The sequence below is a fragment of the Diadema antillarum genome, unplaced genomic scaffold, assembly GCF_040938485.1.
Source record: "Diadema antillarum isolate AM-2024a unplaced genomic scaffold, OU_Dant_1.0 scf00000094, whole genome shotgun sequence".
In the NCBI taxonomy this organism is placed as follows: Eukaryota; Metazoa; Echinodermata; class Echinoidea; order Diadematoida; family Diadematidae; genus Diadema; species Diadema antillarum.
In genome coordinates, this window is record NW_027270983.1 from 371965 (window position 1) to 389853 (window position 17889).

Consider the following 17889-nt stretch of genomic DNA (forward strand, 5'->3'; position numbering starts at 1 on the left):
TTCATCTAAACTTCTAGTAATAATTCTTACACTGATGTCATGAACGCGACAGAGCCCGAGCAAGCGGAACGAGCAAAGGGGGAGGTTGTGGGAGGGGGTTGTTTCCCCCCCCCCCCCATAAATGGATTATGGAATGACGGTGTGAAACGACAAACATCAGGAGAATGGCATAACGATTACATGCGAGCTCGAAATTTTTGACATTTTGCAGTCCAAAAACTGCCGTTCTTAGCCATAGTTTTTCGCTTTGGAAATTAAGGGGGGGGGGGGGCACCGGGCGCAACTGCTGGCAATTATTGGCAGCAACATCAGGTGAATGGCATAACAATTAGATGCGAGCGAGCGAAGAGAGCGAGCTTGAAAATTTTGACATTTTACAATCCAAAAACTGCCATTTGGAGCCTTATTTTTTCGCTTGGAAATAAAGGGGGGGGGGGGCGCCGGTCGCAACTGCCGACAATTACTGGCAGCAACATCAGGAGAATGGCATGACAATTAAATGAGAGCGAGCGGAGCGAGCGAGCTTGAAAATTTTGACATTTTACAGTAAAAAAAAAATGCCGTTTGTATAGCTATATTTTTTCGCTTTGGAATTTAAGGGGGTGCATCGAGTGCAACTGCTGGCAATTACTGGCAGCAACATCAAGAGAGCATAACGATTACATGCGAGCGAGCGGAGCGAGCGAGCTTGAAATTTTTACATTTTACAGTCCAAAAACTGCCGTTCTTAGCTATAGTTTTTCGCTTTGGAAATTAAGGGCGGCATCGGGCGCAACTGCTGGCAATTACTGGCAGCAACAACAGGTGAACTGCATAACGATTAATAATGCGAGCGAGCGAAGAGAGCGAGCTTGAAAATTTTACACTTTACAGTCCAAAAACTACCGTTCTTAGCTATATTTTTTCGCTTTGGAAATCATAAGGGGGGCGTACCGGGCGCACCGTCCTGCTAGCAATTACTGGCAGCAACATCAGGTGAATTGCGTAACGATTCAATGCGAGCGAGCAAAGAGAGCGAGCTTGAAAATTTTGACATTTTACAGCAAAAAAAAATGCCGTTTGTAGCAATATTTTTTTCGCTTAGGAAATTAAGGGGGGGGGGGGCGCACCGGGCGCAACTGCTGACAATTACTGGCAGTAATATCAGAATTGCATAAAGATTAAATGCGAGCGAGCTTGGATATTTTGACATTTTACAGACCAAAAACTGCCGTTTGAAGCTATATCTTTTTTGCTTTCGAAATTAAGGGGGCGTACCGGGCGCAACTGCCGGCAATTACTGGCAGCAACTTCAGGAGAATGGCATTACGACTAAATGCGAGCGAGCGGAGCGAGCGAGCTTGAAAATTTTGACATTTTACAGTCCAAAAAAAAAAAAGCTGCCGTTTGAAGCTATACTTTTTCGCTTTGGAAATTAAGAGGGGGGGGGGGGGGGAGACGAACGATGCACCCCTCCCCCTGGATCCGCCACTGGTAGTCAAGGGTGTCGGTTTATGTTCATGACTGGGGGAGGTACATGTATGACCAGCGAGGTGGCGTCGAAGTGACCAAGCGGGGGAAGGATGTCCAAAATCTGCGCTTTAGAGCATCCCCTATTGTGCGTGTTTGTTTGTGTGTGTGTACTATATACATGGAAAAGTTAGGAATTAGCCCAAGTCAAGTCTTTTTATTGGCAATGCAAGACATTTTATATAGACAAGAATGTAAAGCAACACTGCAAAATCAATGATCTATCTTTGATATAACGAAGCGTAAGGTATACAAAAGTGTACATTCTACATCACATTGCGAAACATTGCAGCGACTCTTTTTGCCGTTCGGATGTTCTGAGTACACTGCGCAACCAGGGATCACGCTGAATCACAATCATTTGTCGGCTCCGGGCTTTTTGAACAATATTTCACACTCCATATACCTATTTAAATATGGTTAAAAGAAATCATAGAAAATATCTTATTTCACCTTTTATCACCCTTTCAATCAAAAGCAGTTTACTAACCCTCGAATTACTATTTTGGTAAGTCTTTATTTTTTTACCAGCGGATGGGGGGGGGGGGGGGGGTGACCCCCCCCCCCTGCGCCCCCCCCCCCCTCCGTGGTTACGTCACAGCTTTTGGGTGAAATAATTGGACAGATTTCTAACAACAAATCAAGAAAATCTTTTCATCGCGGGAATTATGATTATGTGGGGTGGGGCAAATGGTGCGCTTACCTTCCAGTATTTTTATGGAGGCAACATTTTTGTTTTCTTTCAAAAGCAAGAAAATCTTCTCATTTCGGGAATTATTAATTAGGGGGGGGGGGCAAAATCATAATATGCCTGCCCCTCCAATATTTTTATGCATGGGGGCAACTTTTTTTTTGGTCAAAAAAAAAGGTGAGAAAATCTTCTCGTCTCTGGAATTATGGAGTGGGGGTGGGCAAAATGATGTGCTTGCCCCTCCATTGTTTTTATGAGGGTAAGGCTCGCACGTCTTGGGCTTGCAATATGGATTGGTCAGAAGTAACGTACATAGACCCTACATACTTGTAAATAGCACACGTACATGCTAACGTGTACGTGCTCCGTACCGTACGAATGTACAGTACGGTCGACGTATAAAAACAGTGCTGCCAGAATCAGAGGACGGTGAGAATTATTCTTGCCCACAATTCTTTTTTTTTTTTTTTTGTCCCTGGTGCAGATCGCTCGCAGACTGAAGTGTTTTGTTTTGTTTTGTTTTTTTGTTTTTTTAAGGATCTGAAGGGGGTGCGTTCGCACCCAACGCACCCCCCCCCCCCCTGGTGACGCCCATGAGATACGTCAGTTTTGCGACGTGTTGATCACGTCATATAAAAGCGACGTATTGATGATGTAAACTTTTCATCAGTTTTGCGACGTAGTTTTCACGTCATGTTAAGGACATATTAATGACGTCAAATTTACGTTACTTTGCGACGTTTTAATCACGTCTAGCGACGTATTAATAACGTAAAATTTACGTCAGTTTTATGACGTATTTTTGACGTAATATTATAGCAACTCATTAAAGACGTAAAATTTTGGTCAGTTTTGCGACATATTCATGACGTCATGACAGCGACGAATTAAGGTCGTAAAAATTACGTTTTATTTTGCTATACGTATTTATCATGTCGCATTATTGACGTGTTCATTAGCTGGTAAGCTTATCATAAGTCAAAAGCCACTTGTGACAAAGGGCGTATATGCTTTCAATATGATGTTCTTATATGACAAAATGCATTGTTTTTGTGGTCAAAATATGAGATGAGATTTACGTTAAAGGCTTAATCAATTACCTCCGACTAAGACAATACAAAAGGATTTGCCTTGCTGTGGTCCTTTTTAATGATCGCATGATAACATCTTATTTTTTGAGCGTCAGACTGGTTAACCACACATCATCACATGCATGGACTACCAAATCATGACGTTAATATAGGACGCCTTTATCCACATAAATTTTCCCCTTGTTTTTATGTCCTCAACATGAAGTGAATTTCAGGAAAATATGACATCTTTTTTTTTCATATGTGTCTTACGTCGAAATATTCCTTTATGTGTCGATCGCAAACCGGTCAACTCGTTAGTAAAGTCATAATATAAACTGTTTATGAAGAAAATATATGGCAAATATTATGAACAAATGTTATCCATGACCACTGTGACGTTCATTGTTCATAAATTATTCAAATAGAAACAACGATGCCATTTGCTCAGTACCAATTGGGATCGACTGGACACAAAATGATAGATTGACTAGTTGATTCGGCTTGAAAACAACGGCATGGGCAGGCATACTGAAAAGTAAACCAGTTGACTCCTATTAGGACAAATGGACCAAACTGGGCAAATTCACCAGTAGGACTCTACTGGTCAGGACAGACAGAGTTACCAGGTGATTCCACTTTAAAAATAATTGCGTAAGCTGGAATACTAAAACATGCCAGGTTACGCAACTGAATGGAATAATCTTGGCCTTCAAAACCAATAAGAGAATATACAAAATCAGTTCTATTTGTGTGTGTAAAGAGGCACTAATTTTGACTTTAAAAACAACGAACCTATCTGCATGAAAATTTGACACAAGTTGATTCCAGCTGGAACTTTAATTATTTCTGTTGGTTTTTATATCGAGCATAACTTCTCGTAAGAGACCATCTACAATTTGGACACTACAAATTGTAACTATAGTGAAAATACAGTTGTAGATAAAAGACATAATTGTGTTTATTTTCATGCTTTTAATTTGACATTAATCAATTTGACATGGTTACTAGTTATTCAAACGTCCAATTTGTGTTACACTGAGATGTGATTTCAGTATGCATGGCCTAAGTAAGTGGGATCTAGTTTAGTAACCATGTTATGATGCGTAAAGCGTTACAACTTTTTGCCCGTGTATAAACTCGTGATGGTACTATATTCTCGTGGTTAGAAATAAGACGTAGACATAGAATGATAGGACGTTACTAGAAGTGTAAGATTAGGATATATATTTATAAACATCTATAGTCATCGTGCTTGTTGCTATGTAGGTCCTGTATCTCATCATGGCCGGCGGAAGGGACCATGGGGCATTTTTTTTTTCACCATACAAAGGAATACATGAAGGTGTCATCACTTTGGCCTCCTCACACTTTCTTTTTTAACCCCAGAAGTTCGTGAGTAGCAGATACAAACATTGAAGTGTGAGCACGATGAGGCTTTGTTTTTGCGCTGAAGGCCATATTTTTTCTTTTTTCCCCTTTTGTTTCTTAATTGTCAGCTGAAGAAACCCGGTAATAGAATGAGAAAAATGAGCTGAAGACCCTTTTTTCCCTTTTTTTTTTGCTTGCCCCCCCCCTTTTTTTTTTCTTTTTTGAAAACGTGACGCCGGCGGTGTACCTGTGACTTCATAAGTCAAGTAATTAGGTTTTATTTGTCAAGGTGTTACTTTATTTAAAAAAGTAGATATGATATGATAATTATGTACCAATCTGCATGCTTTCCATTTGGTCGTATGTTACAAAAAGACGTAAATATTGCCGGCTTTTTTACGACATATATACGCTGGTGCAAACTGTCGTCTTTAGATGTAAATATGTCACGTATATATGACGCCTTATAAGGCTTAAAAAAAAGACATGAATATATGACGTCAATATGACTTCGACACGACATTGATAAGACGTAAACATGACGTGATTTTTCCCACTCTAAATACATTTTGTGGTACGTCGTAAAGACGTTTTAAAGACGATTTTTCATCAAGAAGACGTAAAATAGACGTCAAAATATGACGTCTTTTTCACGACAGACGCTGGTGCAAATTGTCGTCTTAAAGACGTAATATGCGACGTCAACATGACATGTGACAAGACTTTAAAAAGACGTTTGACATAAATCTTACCAGTCTCTGCTATCACTTTTAAATCAGGGTGTTCGTCGCGCATATTTTGTATGCATGTATAGGCTACTAGATATTTTTTAGTTACGATAAGATAAAGTATAGTTTACCTGGCAATGAGGTTGGCGGCTCCAACAAAAGCCACGTGGACATTTCAACCTACACCTGTTGTGTGTGTTGTGTGTGTCGTGTGTGTGCACGTGTGAGTGGTGGCAGATTCTGCATTGTCGCCAATTATTCACCATCAGCGACCGGTCGATCTAGTAGCCGAGTGTAATTGCTGGTAACTCTATGGTGCCAATACACAGCCATACTGGTGATACAAGTGTGTACATGTACACTGTATTGTATGTACTGCTGGTAAGTTTTCAGCGGTTTGAAGATGGCTGCCCGTAGGACACGACTCCCTGTCGTCTGCTTAACCCTGCTGGTTTTCTGTTTGTACCAAAACGCTTACGCTCATCCAGAAACTGAAGAGGCTCATGTTCATGAGCATTCACATGAAGAGAATGTTTCGACGTCTAGTAATGTCTGGACCGAGGCGATCGGAGCAACGATATTGATATCAGCAGCTCCGTTTGTGGTGCTGTTTTTGATCCCGCTGGACCAGGGCCGCGAGGGGCAGGAGGCTCTGCTGAAAGTGCTGCTGAGTTTCGCTTCGGGAGGACTTCTCGGAGATGCATTCTTGCACTTGATCCCCCACTCACTTTCACCCCACAGCCACGGCGACCATGATCACGGACATGCACACCATGACCACGAACATCATCATCACCATCATGACCACGAAGATCATCACCATCATGACCACGAAGATCATCAGCATGAACACGCTGATGATCACGTTCATGGGCATGCACACGACCATTCTGGTCCCATGCTTGTAGGTGAGTTTGTGTGAGCAGCAAGTGATCTCATGTCATAATTGTTTTGTCACATCGGTCAATACATGTACATGTACTGCAAGATATTTCCTGGCCTTATTCCCCTCGTATTCACTCTGAATTTTGTGAATTCTAGTAGAATTTAGTGTTAATAATTTTGTGTAAATTGTGACCTTGTAATTGTATTGCAATGTAAACAGCTGGCACTGAAGCTGAAGTGAAGGAAGTAAAGTACCTATAATTGCCTTTATTGCCGGTAGTAAAGTAGGGTGCTATTTAGTAGTGCAAGTGCGTCCAACTTTGAAAGTTATACGTTACTACTTGTCTAGATCTCATCAGTTAAAATAAGTAGAAACTTATCCAAGATTAGCTCAGAGCTGTGGTGAAGAAAAAAATCTGTTAACCCTCTTGAATTTCACAGACTGAAGTTAAAGGAAACCAAAACCCAAAGAGAAATGCAGACTGTGTGAAAGCAGCAACATTTATAGCAGAACACATCAGTGAAAGTTTGAGGGAAATCGGACAATCGATGCAAAAATTATGAATTTTTACAGTTTTGGTGAATGTTATTGGAACCTCTGGATGAGGAGACTACTAGAGATTATGATGTATAGTAGACTCTATGTGGATGACAAATATAAAGAAAATATAGAATTCCACAAAAATTCATTTTTCATGAAAATAACACATTCCATCAACTTGATACCGGTACTGACAGTAGAAAGGGTAGCAATTATTCCCCTGCCCCTGAAAGTGGTTAGTCAAGTGCTCTTTTATTATGCTAGAAAAGTACTTTTTGTGGAATTCCCTTAATATTTTTCTTTATATTGTTGTCCACGCATGACATCAAAACCTGTAGTAGTCTCCTCATCCAGCGGTTCCAAAACCAAAACTTTAGAAATTCATGACTTTTGCATCGATTGTCCAATTTTCCTCACTTTCACTGCTGCTTTGACTCAATCCACATTTCTCTTTGGAATTTGGTTTCATTTAAACTACAAATTGATTCTTTAAATCAATTTAAAAATCACAGGTTAGACAACTAGATTGAATTGAGTTGCCTATGATTTTTTCTTTTTTGCCTTTTTTTTGCCTTTTTTTTTTGGGGGGGGGGGGCTGGATAGCAATAGCTATCGACCGGATTTGTAGGGCTCACTGAACTAATGCAGCTTTTTGTTATTAGGGTTAACGAAGTACTTACATATTACAATACTCACAGGGCTGCCAACTCTCACGCATTGAGCGTGAGACTCGTGCATTTTGGTCCTTTCTCACTTTAAAACTTTATTTCATATGCATGCATTTCTATTGATCTTGCTCATTTTGACTCCCAAATTATAGCATTGGCCTATGGGAGTCTCACTCTCTACTAGTTTCCAGTGTTGGCAGCCCTGCAATACTTGATATCAAAATTCTGTATCGTGTCTCTTTGTGTGTGTTTGGTCTCAGGTCTGTGGGTATTGGTGGGAATCATTCTCTTTCTGCTGGTGGAGAAATTTGTACGCCTTGTCAAGGGAGATGGAGCTCATTCACACAGTCATGGACGCAAGGAGAAGGTTGAAGAAGACAGTAAGGATGACGAAAATGAGGCAACAAATGGCAGTTCCTCAAGTGTGCGGCGCAGGAAAGGTGGAGATAAAGATCAGAAAGCAGCTAAGAAGGCTGTGGAACAAGTTGGTATGTCATAGACTTTTACAGTATATCTCAAACAATTTCGTTGCCTACCTGGCAGAAGGGCCCAAAGACTTGCATGATGTAAACTTGCTAGGGCCCTTCTGCCCTGCAAGCGACAAATTATCCAAGTAGTACATCTGGATTGAAGACAGTGAAGCCAAAACAATTCATAGTAATGCAATTTTCAACAAACAAAATGACTTCTAAAAGGGGTGTGAACTTTGTTTTCAGTGTTTACATGCATGTCTTTGCATTCATTTCTTTAGATCTTGATTCAACCTCTGAATTAAATGACAGTGAATGATGTATGGTTTACCACTGATAATCACATCAGCACCAAAGTAAGTCATTCTATATGAAATGAAGCACTTATTGCATCTGTAATAAGAATTACAAATGAAGCATATACATTGTATCTGCTCGTACATGTATCATACTATAATTCCAACAACGTTTGTCTGTCTGTCTGTTTGTCTGTTTGTTCCTCTACTCCTCCCAGGTCCTTGGTCTGATCTCCATCAAACTTAGTGGGTGGATGCAGGTTCACTGCGAAATTGCCCTTGAGGGGTTCATTATTGGAAAGGTCAAGGTTACTGGGGTCAAAGGTCAAATAACTGTTTTTCGCTACTCCTTGAGATTCCCCCAGAAATATCCTAAATGGGGATTTCCCAGGTGTAGGCCTACTTATGCTTCCAGCAAGTTTGGCCAAGATCGGACCAAGGAGTAGCGCAAAACAGTTATTTGACCTCCGTTGACCCAGTGACCTTGAACATTTCTGGGGGAATCCCCATAGAGGATTTCTGGGCACTGGCTGAAGCCAAACAGTCAGACCGCAGCACCCGATAATTCGCTCGTATTTATTTAACTCATATGCAAGCCCGCTCTAGGCTTGCATACGTAATGAGCTGCAGAAGGGGATTTTGTCCTTGGGCTTTCGGCAACAAAAATACACCTTATATTCACAAATTTGGTATCAAATCCAAAGAAAATATGTAAGCTATCGTCACATGTTACTCAAATTATTGTAAATGAAAAATATCATAGCGTAATTTGAGCTTGAAAAATGATGAAAAAAGTAATTCGTGTAGTACACGTTCAAATCGTCAAAAGAATACCAAATTCACCTTGCGTCTCAATGAAAATGCACTATTTGGTAGCCCATCTCTTAATCTTTGTATCCATGTAAATATCTTGACAATTTGTTGCTTAATCCGGTCAGGAACCAGTAAAATATACATCGATGTCAGTGCTGGTCAGCTTGAAACCGTGCAATCTCAAGAGCAAGTTCTCTCATCGGACAGCGCTTGCATTCAGCGCTTGCATTACGTCATTACGCTGCTATGGTTTCATGCCACGTGCGTGCACAGCGCATGCTTGCATAGGCACGCGTGTAGATTTCTGTGCTTCGGACAGAAGCTAGAAGCTAGAAGCTTGGTACAGCGCGTGCAAATGCAAGCGCTGTCCAATGAGAGAGCTCTTTCGTGCCACTGTACACTTTGTGTGGAGCATACTTCTGGCTTAGGAGTGAATTTTACAGACATTTCAAAACGGAAAAACTAGTATAAATCATGCTTGCGTCTCCGTGACTCCAATATATGATGAGCATCTAAGTTTCCTCTCTACGAAAAAGCCAAAATCAGAAACAACGGTTTCTTAATCCGGTCAGGAACCAAAAATGAACTTTAGATAACAAAATCTTCCGTGAAAAGCAGGTGAAATTTACATAAATTCAACTGATTATAACGTCATGACAAGAACCGATATTATACGCAAATTTGTTATCAAAATAAAGATCAAAGTCTGGAGAACAACTTATTGTGGCATGTAACCATAATGAATGCATGTAAACGTCGCTGCACTGTGAAAACCAAAGCCCTGTCAAACTCTCGCAAAATCTCGCACGCAAGAGACACCTTCGGAACGCAAAGATCGTCAATGAGAGTGCTGAATAAATCTTGCCGGATCGGCTCATTAGCATACATGCTGCGGACTGACTGCAAACAAGCATGATACATGTACTTCATAATAGCCCCCCCCCCCCATGCCCCACTTCGGCTGATTCAGCACTCCACGAGTACATTGACTAGTTTTCATAATTCAAATAGTAGAATGTCATTGTTAGAAGTTTTCGCCTCCCCCTGTAAAAGTTATAACGATTGAAATGTGTATTACACATTTATAAGTATCCACCAATATTGACGTTGTTTATACAGAGCGTATCAAAAAAAAAGTGATCCAACTTTGGAGGGCTACCATTTCATAATTGTCTGATATAGAGAGTGCAATGTTAGTTGTGAGGAAAGAGGAACTTTTCTTCTTTCCATTGATACCTTATTATGCTGGAAAATGTCATGCATGACAGAGCACATGAACTTTAAAGACAACAATGACAAATTACCGGTACACTTTTTCCAAGTTTGAGTGTTATTGTGAAGGAACAATGCATGTCTCACTGAATGGATGGGATTTTTTGAGTGAAAGTGGTAACATTAACAGGCCAGCCTTCTTGACTGCAGGTATGTGTTTAGGGCTTCGTCTAACCTTTTATGGTCCGTAATCATCAATATGGCCACCGTTGTTGATAACTTGGTCACTCCCACAAATGCTGAACCATTATCCATTTTCTCTCTTCACATTCAAGACTTGGTTTGGCCCTGCGAGCTATGTGTTGAATATGGACAGGGAAAATTGGACTGTGTGGGTTTGCCTTAGTAGGAGTGACCACATTATCGGACAGGTGGCCAAGTTAAAGGTTATGAACTGTAAGATGTAAAAAGAAACCCTTTACACTAACCCTAAACACATGCCTGCAGTCAAGCAGGCTGGCCTGTTAATGTTACCACTTTCATTGAGCGATCCCATCCATTCAGTGAGACACGCATTGTTCCTTCACGATAACACTCAAACTTGGAAAAAGTGTAATTTGTAATTGTTGTTTTTAAAGTTCATGTGCTCTATCATGCTTGACATTTGTTAACATAATTAGGTATCAATGGAAAGAAGAAAAGTTCCTCTTTCCTCACAACTAAAATTGTGCTCTCCATATGTGACAATGATGAAATGGTAGCCCTCCAAAGTTGGATTACCTTTTTTTTTGATACGCTCTGTATTTTGTGGTGTGTCATGATATAGACACACAAACAAAGGAGAAGTTGCGAGGCCATTGAACTTGTCACTTCATTTGTTATATTTGCTTTCCTTTGAATTATACAGAAGAACCAAAAATAAAGGTGTCTGCATACTTGAATCTGGTGGCAGACTGTACCCACAACTTCACAGATGGTCTTGCCATTGGTGCATCATTTCTGGCGGGCCGCAACGTTGGCATCGTTACCACGGTAACAATTCTTCTACATGAGGTGCCTCATGAGATTGGGGACTTTGCCATCCTTGTGCAATCTGGCTGCAACAAGAGGAAGGTGGGTATTCAAAGGGGTAGTAGATAGTTAAAAGCTGGTAGATGATGATGCAATTCTTGTGTTCTAATTTATTGTAATCAATGGTGGACATGATGGAAAATAACAAATAGTGAAGATAGACCTGTAGATATTGAAATCAAAATAACATTTTGTCATGATGTCATGACATTATATTTATTTGTCTAAAATACTCTCAAGCAGAGATATATGAATCTTGATGTGTAGATTCATAGGTTGAGGAGGTCAGTTTATTTTTAGCAAAGAAATATATAGTTCAGCCATCTTTTGACTCTGAGACAAAAAAAAACAACAAAAAAACAACTTCTCACATAGTGAAGATGGCTGCAGGCTTCTGAAAAAATTATTGCCTTTTTACATTGTAGATATAAGTCACAGAATATTTGAGGATAAGTTCTGATTTCCTTCCAGCATCATATTCACTTTTGAGATTGTATGCTAGAATGAAAGTGAAAGAACCCTGGAGTCTTTCAATGGAGGTGTCATTTCCTGGCTTTGTGTGACAGCCAAAAGTTCACAGGAAATGCCAGTCATAACAAGTTGGTGATTCAAACACAATGTCTGTAATATGAGACCTCGGCATTTTTGTTCTCATAACAGATGTTGGTATCCCTTTCATCCCTTTAAACCCCACCAGGCCATGTACCTGCAGTTGGTTACAGCTGTCGGGGCCTTGGCGGGATGCATCTGTGCCCTCCTAGCAGAGGGTGCAGAGGGTAGCACATCAGTGTGGGTGCTTCCCATCACCGCAGGTGGTTTCATCTATATTGCCACGGTATCAGTCATCCCGGAGCTTCTAGAGGACACAAAACTCAAGCAGAGCATCATGGAGATAATAGGACTTCTTTCTGGAGTAGGCCTTATGTATCTTATTGCCATGTATGAGTAGAGGGGGATGTAAACAGCTAGGAGTAGTTAGGAAGGTCATAGCTCAGTTTTCTTAGAAATATTTAATTCTGGGAGGAATCAGTAGTCACTTCTATAATTTATTCAAGCCTCCTTGTCTGCCTAGAATTTTGCCGATTTCCATAACGGTCAACATGAAGTATTATCAGTTGTAAGTATTTCAAGGAAAATCATGTGAATTTGTTATAAGTCATTGAATATGCAAATTATTTCATATAATGTCCTTGATCATGTTGACTTGCAATAGTCAAATAAAATTCTGAGTACCATACATGGTAATTATTTAACATAAGGATATGATTTTGTAGATTGTATAAATGATTTAATTTTCCTTTTTTGAGTGTTTATTTTACTTTTTATTCATACTGTCTTGCATATCAGATTATCAACCATTTGGGCCATGAGTGTCCAAGTTGAAGTGAAATACAATGTATATCAAGAAGTTTCCCTGCAGAACTTTATTTTATTCTCATCCTAACAAATAATTTTGTTTTAATGTGGTGCAGGCAACACCATTGTATTCTGAGAACTTGGATGTAGTTTAGACTCAAGAAGGGAATTTTACTTATATCTCTACTGACTGTTGTTATTAACACTTGTGCAGGATCTGTTTCAGAGTATAGGATGATTTGAAATCACTGGTATGTCCTCTTTACGGTAATGGTCAGCTTTCAATTTGACATATTGCACTTTACAGAGCAACTTTATAAAATGAATGTGTAATGACTTGTAATGATAGCTTACAAGAACTTTTAGTAGTATTATATATCTTGATATCACACAGGGAGTTTACATGTGTTAAGTTTTGTTTTTTTGTAGATCCCACTTTGATTTATTAGAGTGAATACTGTATGATAATATGTTATGTGTGTCGTATTAATGATTTTATTGTTTGTTACCTTCTTTTGAAGCCCTTCTTTTCTGTGATACAATGACAGATTTGTTGCTTCACAACAGTATCATCTTGTGTCTTTGCAGACTAAAGCAAATCACAAATGTGATGTTTCTGACAAGTCAAGCTCAATCCATAAAATTTGCATGAGGTTGGCAGATCCTGAGCTAAGCTTAAGGAATCCATGAAATGGACTGATTTTTTGTTCAACAAAAAGCCGATAGACTCTCCCTCAGATAAAATATTTGAGGGACAGTAATTGCTTGTTTCCTATAATCTACTTCTATGTGTTTTAGTGAAGGATTATTTTGTTGGTAACCAGTTAGTAATTGTAGTGAACGTGATATTCCTCAAAATTGTTTTCTATCCATGGAAACTTGCAGTTCAGATTTTTTTTTTTCTAGTTGGCTAGATATCTCTGATTGCAGAGACAAGTTCCATTGATTATACATGTATGCCTAATGATCAATGAGTCATTTTTTGTTCGTGTTGAAAGGACTGTGTGCTTATATTTTAGCAGCTTGAGTTCTGACATTTCTCAAACAAACTGCTGATTCCTGAAAGAAGAACTGAAGGAGGTTGTTTATTCTTAGGATATCAGACGATATAAGATAGATCCTCAGTACTGCGTGGGATAGAATAAACAAAACCACACTCTGATTTCACACAGTGCCTTTCATACGTGTAGGTACATCAGAAGAGTGTGTAAGTTTTTTCCAATTAAGAGTCATTTGCTGTCTTAGATTGTGTGAGAGCATCTCTTAATGTGCTAATTGAAAATTATGCAGGTTAATGGCAATGTACACTTCTTAAGTCTGAGGAACAGTAGATTTCAGGGGGCCGTCTTTGTTTTCATCTGAAAACAATTCAAAGACAATAGAAGAAAGATGAAAAGTGTGCTTGTTACTCAAATGACATACTGGTATTTGTGTAATTGTAGAGGTTTTTGTATTGACAGCAGGGCTGTGAGTTTAAGTTAGGTTTTGGGTTACCTTGTATGAGTTTTATTCAGAATAAGCATAAAACCCCTCAAATTGTTTGTCTATTATCATTTCTGATGAGAATCAGTGGCAAAAATTTTATGCTCAAAGAATTTTTTAAGAAGACATTATTCTGTAGAATATGATTGGTACAGAAGCAGTCAAAGAAAAATAGCAGATACAGTTAAACTCGCCTAAGTCGACGTCGCATATGTCGAATAATCGCGCAAGTCGAAGATTTTAAAAAGTCCCGATTTTTCCCCATTGACTTACGTGTATTAATTCACTCACGAGTCGAATTCTTTAAGTCGAATACTCGCCTAAGTCGATGAAATTCCAAGAACACTTTCACGGAAAAAACATTGAATTCACTGTGCCTAAGTCGAATAAGATTTTATTGTGTAATAAATCACAGTCAAAATCACGAGACGCCAGTTTTTGTTTACATACAGCATTACCAAAAGAACCTTTTGTGTCAATAAACATTAACGTTTCATTAACGCAAGCGGTTTCACCTGAATCGTTATTAACGCAAACTAACGATCGGGAAAATTAACTTTTGTAGTAACGATGAGTAACGATAACAAGCGCAAATTAACGATGTTTCGTTGACATTAACGATAGGTAATGCAAGAAATCACGCGAGATTTTGGCTTCCGTTACCCAGACCTGGTGAAAGGACGACGTACCGGTAGCCCCTGCCGAATGTAGCGATCTATGCCTTATATACTTGGCAGAGTCTTTTCACGAATCGAATCACGATTTCGCAAATGGTTAATACGCAACCGGGGTCACCAAAAACGCATGCCGGGCCACCAAAAAAAAAAAAAAGCCGGATGTTTGCCTTAAGTTTTGAAAATGAACAGCGGTAACAATCGGCTCCATGCGATGCTAGAATAAATGTCAGATGTTTGCTCTTAATTTTTGAAATGAATAACTGTAATATTCAATGTGGATAAAGTGTCTTGATGAAGGGCAAATATCGGGCACACCGCTCCAGCTCTCGCCTCCAGAGTAGACAACATACATGTACATTATACATGTGCACGCGTGGTGTAACTGTAAGTCGATTTTTTTTCGACTTACGCATAAGTCGAAACTCGCCTAAGTCGATGTGTTTTGCTCAGTCCCGAGAAGATCGACTTATGCGAGTTTAACTGTAGTTAATTTTAGAATAATCAACCTATAGTGTATGATGAGATCATGACTGTCTGAAGAGAGATCACATGTTGCACAAAGATTTTATGTACTAAATTTTCTGTTTGGTGGATGTTAATGTGTCAAAGTGATGTTTTATTTGTTGAAGGCTCCTTGCTTCATATTTACCTTTCATCATCAGCATAAATCATTGTTTTTCCTTCCTCTTTGTGAGATGTGTGTACTGTAGTTTAGTTACACAAGTTTTGCTGCCACTGAAATGCTTTCTTGATTTAAAATGTTATGTTGATACACAGCTGTACTAACTATTATTCCATGTATCCTATTATTGGTCTGCCTGTGATATGTTTATGTTGTTCTTGGAAGGTGGCGGGAGCAGTTTGATTACAATATCAAAACAAAACAATTCAATAAAATGTGACTTTAATTCTACTCTTCAGGTGCTAGAGGCATTGCTTGAAACGAAAAGACTAATACTGTAGTTGAAATACATGGCCTGACCTTTCAAACTGAAGCATAATACTGTACAGATCTCCACAAGATATTTAGCAACAGAGATCCTTGGTTTACTGTAAAAGTAGAAATTTTCGCGGTGTTAAAATTTTTTTCGCATTTCGCGCAACCAGAAGCTAGCGTGAAAATAAAAGCACGCGAATGTTTTTTTGCATGCCATATTGTCCAGTAGTGGATGTCTTGATTCCACGGAATTAAAAACACGCAAAACTCTTCTTATCCGGCCAAGCGCGAAAAATTAGTCGCGCGAAAATATCCACTTTTGCAGTATACGAAAGCTGGTCCATAAAAGCACCATATCAGTCAAAATCTATAAAATTAGCAACACAAAAAGATCTATGGCCATTTGAAAGTCAGAGTATAAACATTCTCTGTAGGGTGAATATTCCAGATCAAGAAGTGAATTCTGGTACAGGTATGATACTATGTGTAAAACATGTGAGGGTGAAGATACAGTGTAGCACAACTTGTAATTTGTTGCCATAATGTAGCAATCACCATGTACATTTAATAGGTTATTATTATTCCATGGGAAGACACCATAACCATTCTAAGAATATAACAGAAAATGATGGAATGTTTCTTGTTTTTTCATTGATGTCTTTGTGACACATGCTGATCAATGTACAATACTAGTATGCAATAATTTCATGATGAAATCTAGTGGAAATTGGGGGGGGGGGAGGAGGTTGGGGAAGGCAAGACAAGTTGTCATGTGAGTGCTTCCTCTATGAATGTGGCTATGCCTCAACATGGAGTTTGTTCATCTATATTGGTAGCATACATACATGTGTGCGTAAAGGCAACTTGGGTACTCTATGAATATTACTGTATGTGGTCTGTATTTGAATATACAGTATGAGCTCCCTCGAGGAGACTTGGTATGCATTTAATATTCTTGTTCATATCTCTTTAAGATCTATAATGTTTGTTTTATGTTATAAGTGCTGTCTGGGGCAAATTATTTGTATAGGGCCCCATTTCTCTCTCTCTCTCTTCTTTCGATCTTTAAAATAACAACAACAACAGTATCCCACTGTCAACCAAGTGACAGGAACCAGTCTTTGTTACCTTTGGCGATGATTAAACCTTTATTGGTATGCTCTTCATCAAAAGCCACTTGACCATATGCAGTACATATGAAAGAAAGCACTTCATACACAGTCATATGTATAGCTACTACATTAGGTTTGGTATTTGTTGTGTTTTGCACAGCTGCATTTATATGTGGATATACTGTATGAATTATTAAATGCCTAATGTTTGGACAAGCACGCTAAAATTGGTATTTTCAGGAGCCAACATTCATCTACTGTGAAAAGGATTATATCAACAATGTATTAAAGTCATTCTTTGATTGGTTCTACAGGGTGAAATGATTTAGGGCCCAACAGATAGCAGCATTTTATGGGTCCATAGGTAGTTAAGAGTTTAATTTGAAATGAGATATTCATGAAAGGATATTTTGCATGTACTCAGTTTGAGCCTATATAAGCCTTATCTCTGATATTAAAGGTTGACTTTCGGCATCTTCACTCAAAACAACCCATGTGTGTGTGTTTGTTTGTTTGTTTGTCTTAGTTCTATGTGTTTTTCCTCCAGTGTTGTCTTGGTGTTCAGTACCACATTGCTATATCTTTGAGCTGTAATTTATGGAGAAGCAGTTGCATCAAAGTTATTGCCCCATGTTTTTATAAGCCTTGTTTGCCTCTTGGGCTTTGCAATTCTATGACAGATATTTTCCATGGCAACCTACAAACTTGCCCAAAGATTTGTTGTCAAAGCAATGACTAATGAAATGCAATGGAAATCTCCATTTCACAACAGAAATCAACGAGCAGAAATGTTTCTTTGGGTTTTTTTTCATCACTACATGCATTAGAATGAAACAGTTTACAATGAATTTGAAAACACTGGTGAACCCACAGACTGTTGTAATTGTCCTAAAGATCTCAAGAACATGTAATGATACAGTAGCATGCACTAAATATCCTCCCATAGATTACATTAGAAAAAAAAAAATCATAACTACAATGACTGAAAATGTGCATTACA

General features: G+C 39.0%; 1 protein-coding gene across 1 annotated transcript; it reads left to right on the forward strand.

The window, feature by feature from the left end:
• Positions 1–5649: 5649 nt before the first annotated feature.
• Positions 5650–17379, forward strand: LOC139718451 (protein catecholamines up-like). Its single transcript, XM_071629922.1, has 4 exons — positions 5650–6277; positions 7724–7951; positions 11162–11367; positions 12023–17379. The coding sequence occupies exons 1-4, from the start codon at positions 5773–5775 to the stop codon at positions 12272–12274; spliced, it is 1191 nt and encodes a 396-aa protein (XP_071486023.1). The 5' UTR covers positions 5650–5772; the 3' UTR covers positions 12275–17379.
• Positions 17380–17889: the final 510 nt, after the last annotated feature.

Coding starts and splice junctions, on each gene's coding strand:
- LOC139718451 (XM_071629922.1), top strand. CDS start 5,773: ATGGCTGCCCGTAGGACACGACTCCCTGTCGTCTGCTTAACCCTGCTG. Junction 6,278..7,723: donor TTCTGGTCCCATGCTTGTAG/GTGAGTTTGTGT, acceptor GTTTGGTCTCAG/GTCTGTGGGTATTGGTGGGA. Junction 7,952..11,161: donor GAAGGCTGTGGAACAAGTTG/GTATGTCATAGA, acceptor TGAATTATACAG/AAGAACCAAAAATAAAGGTG.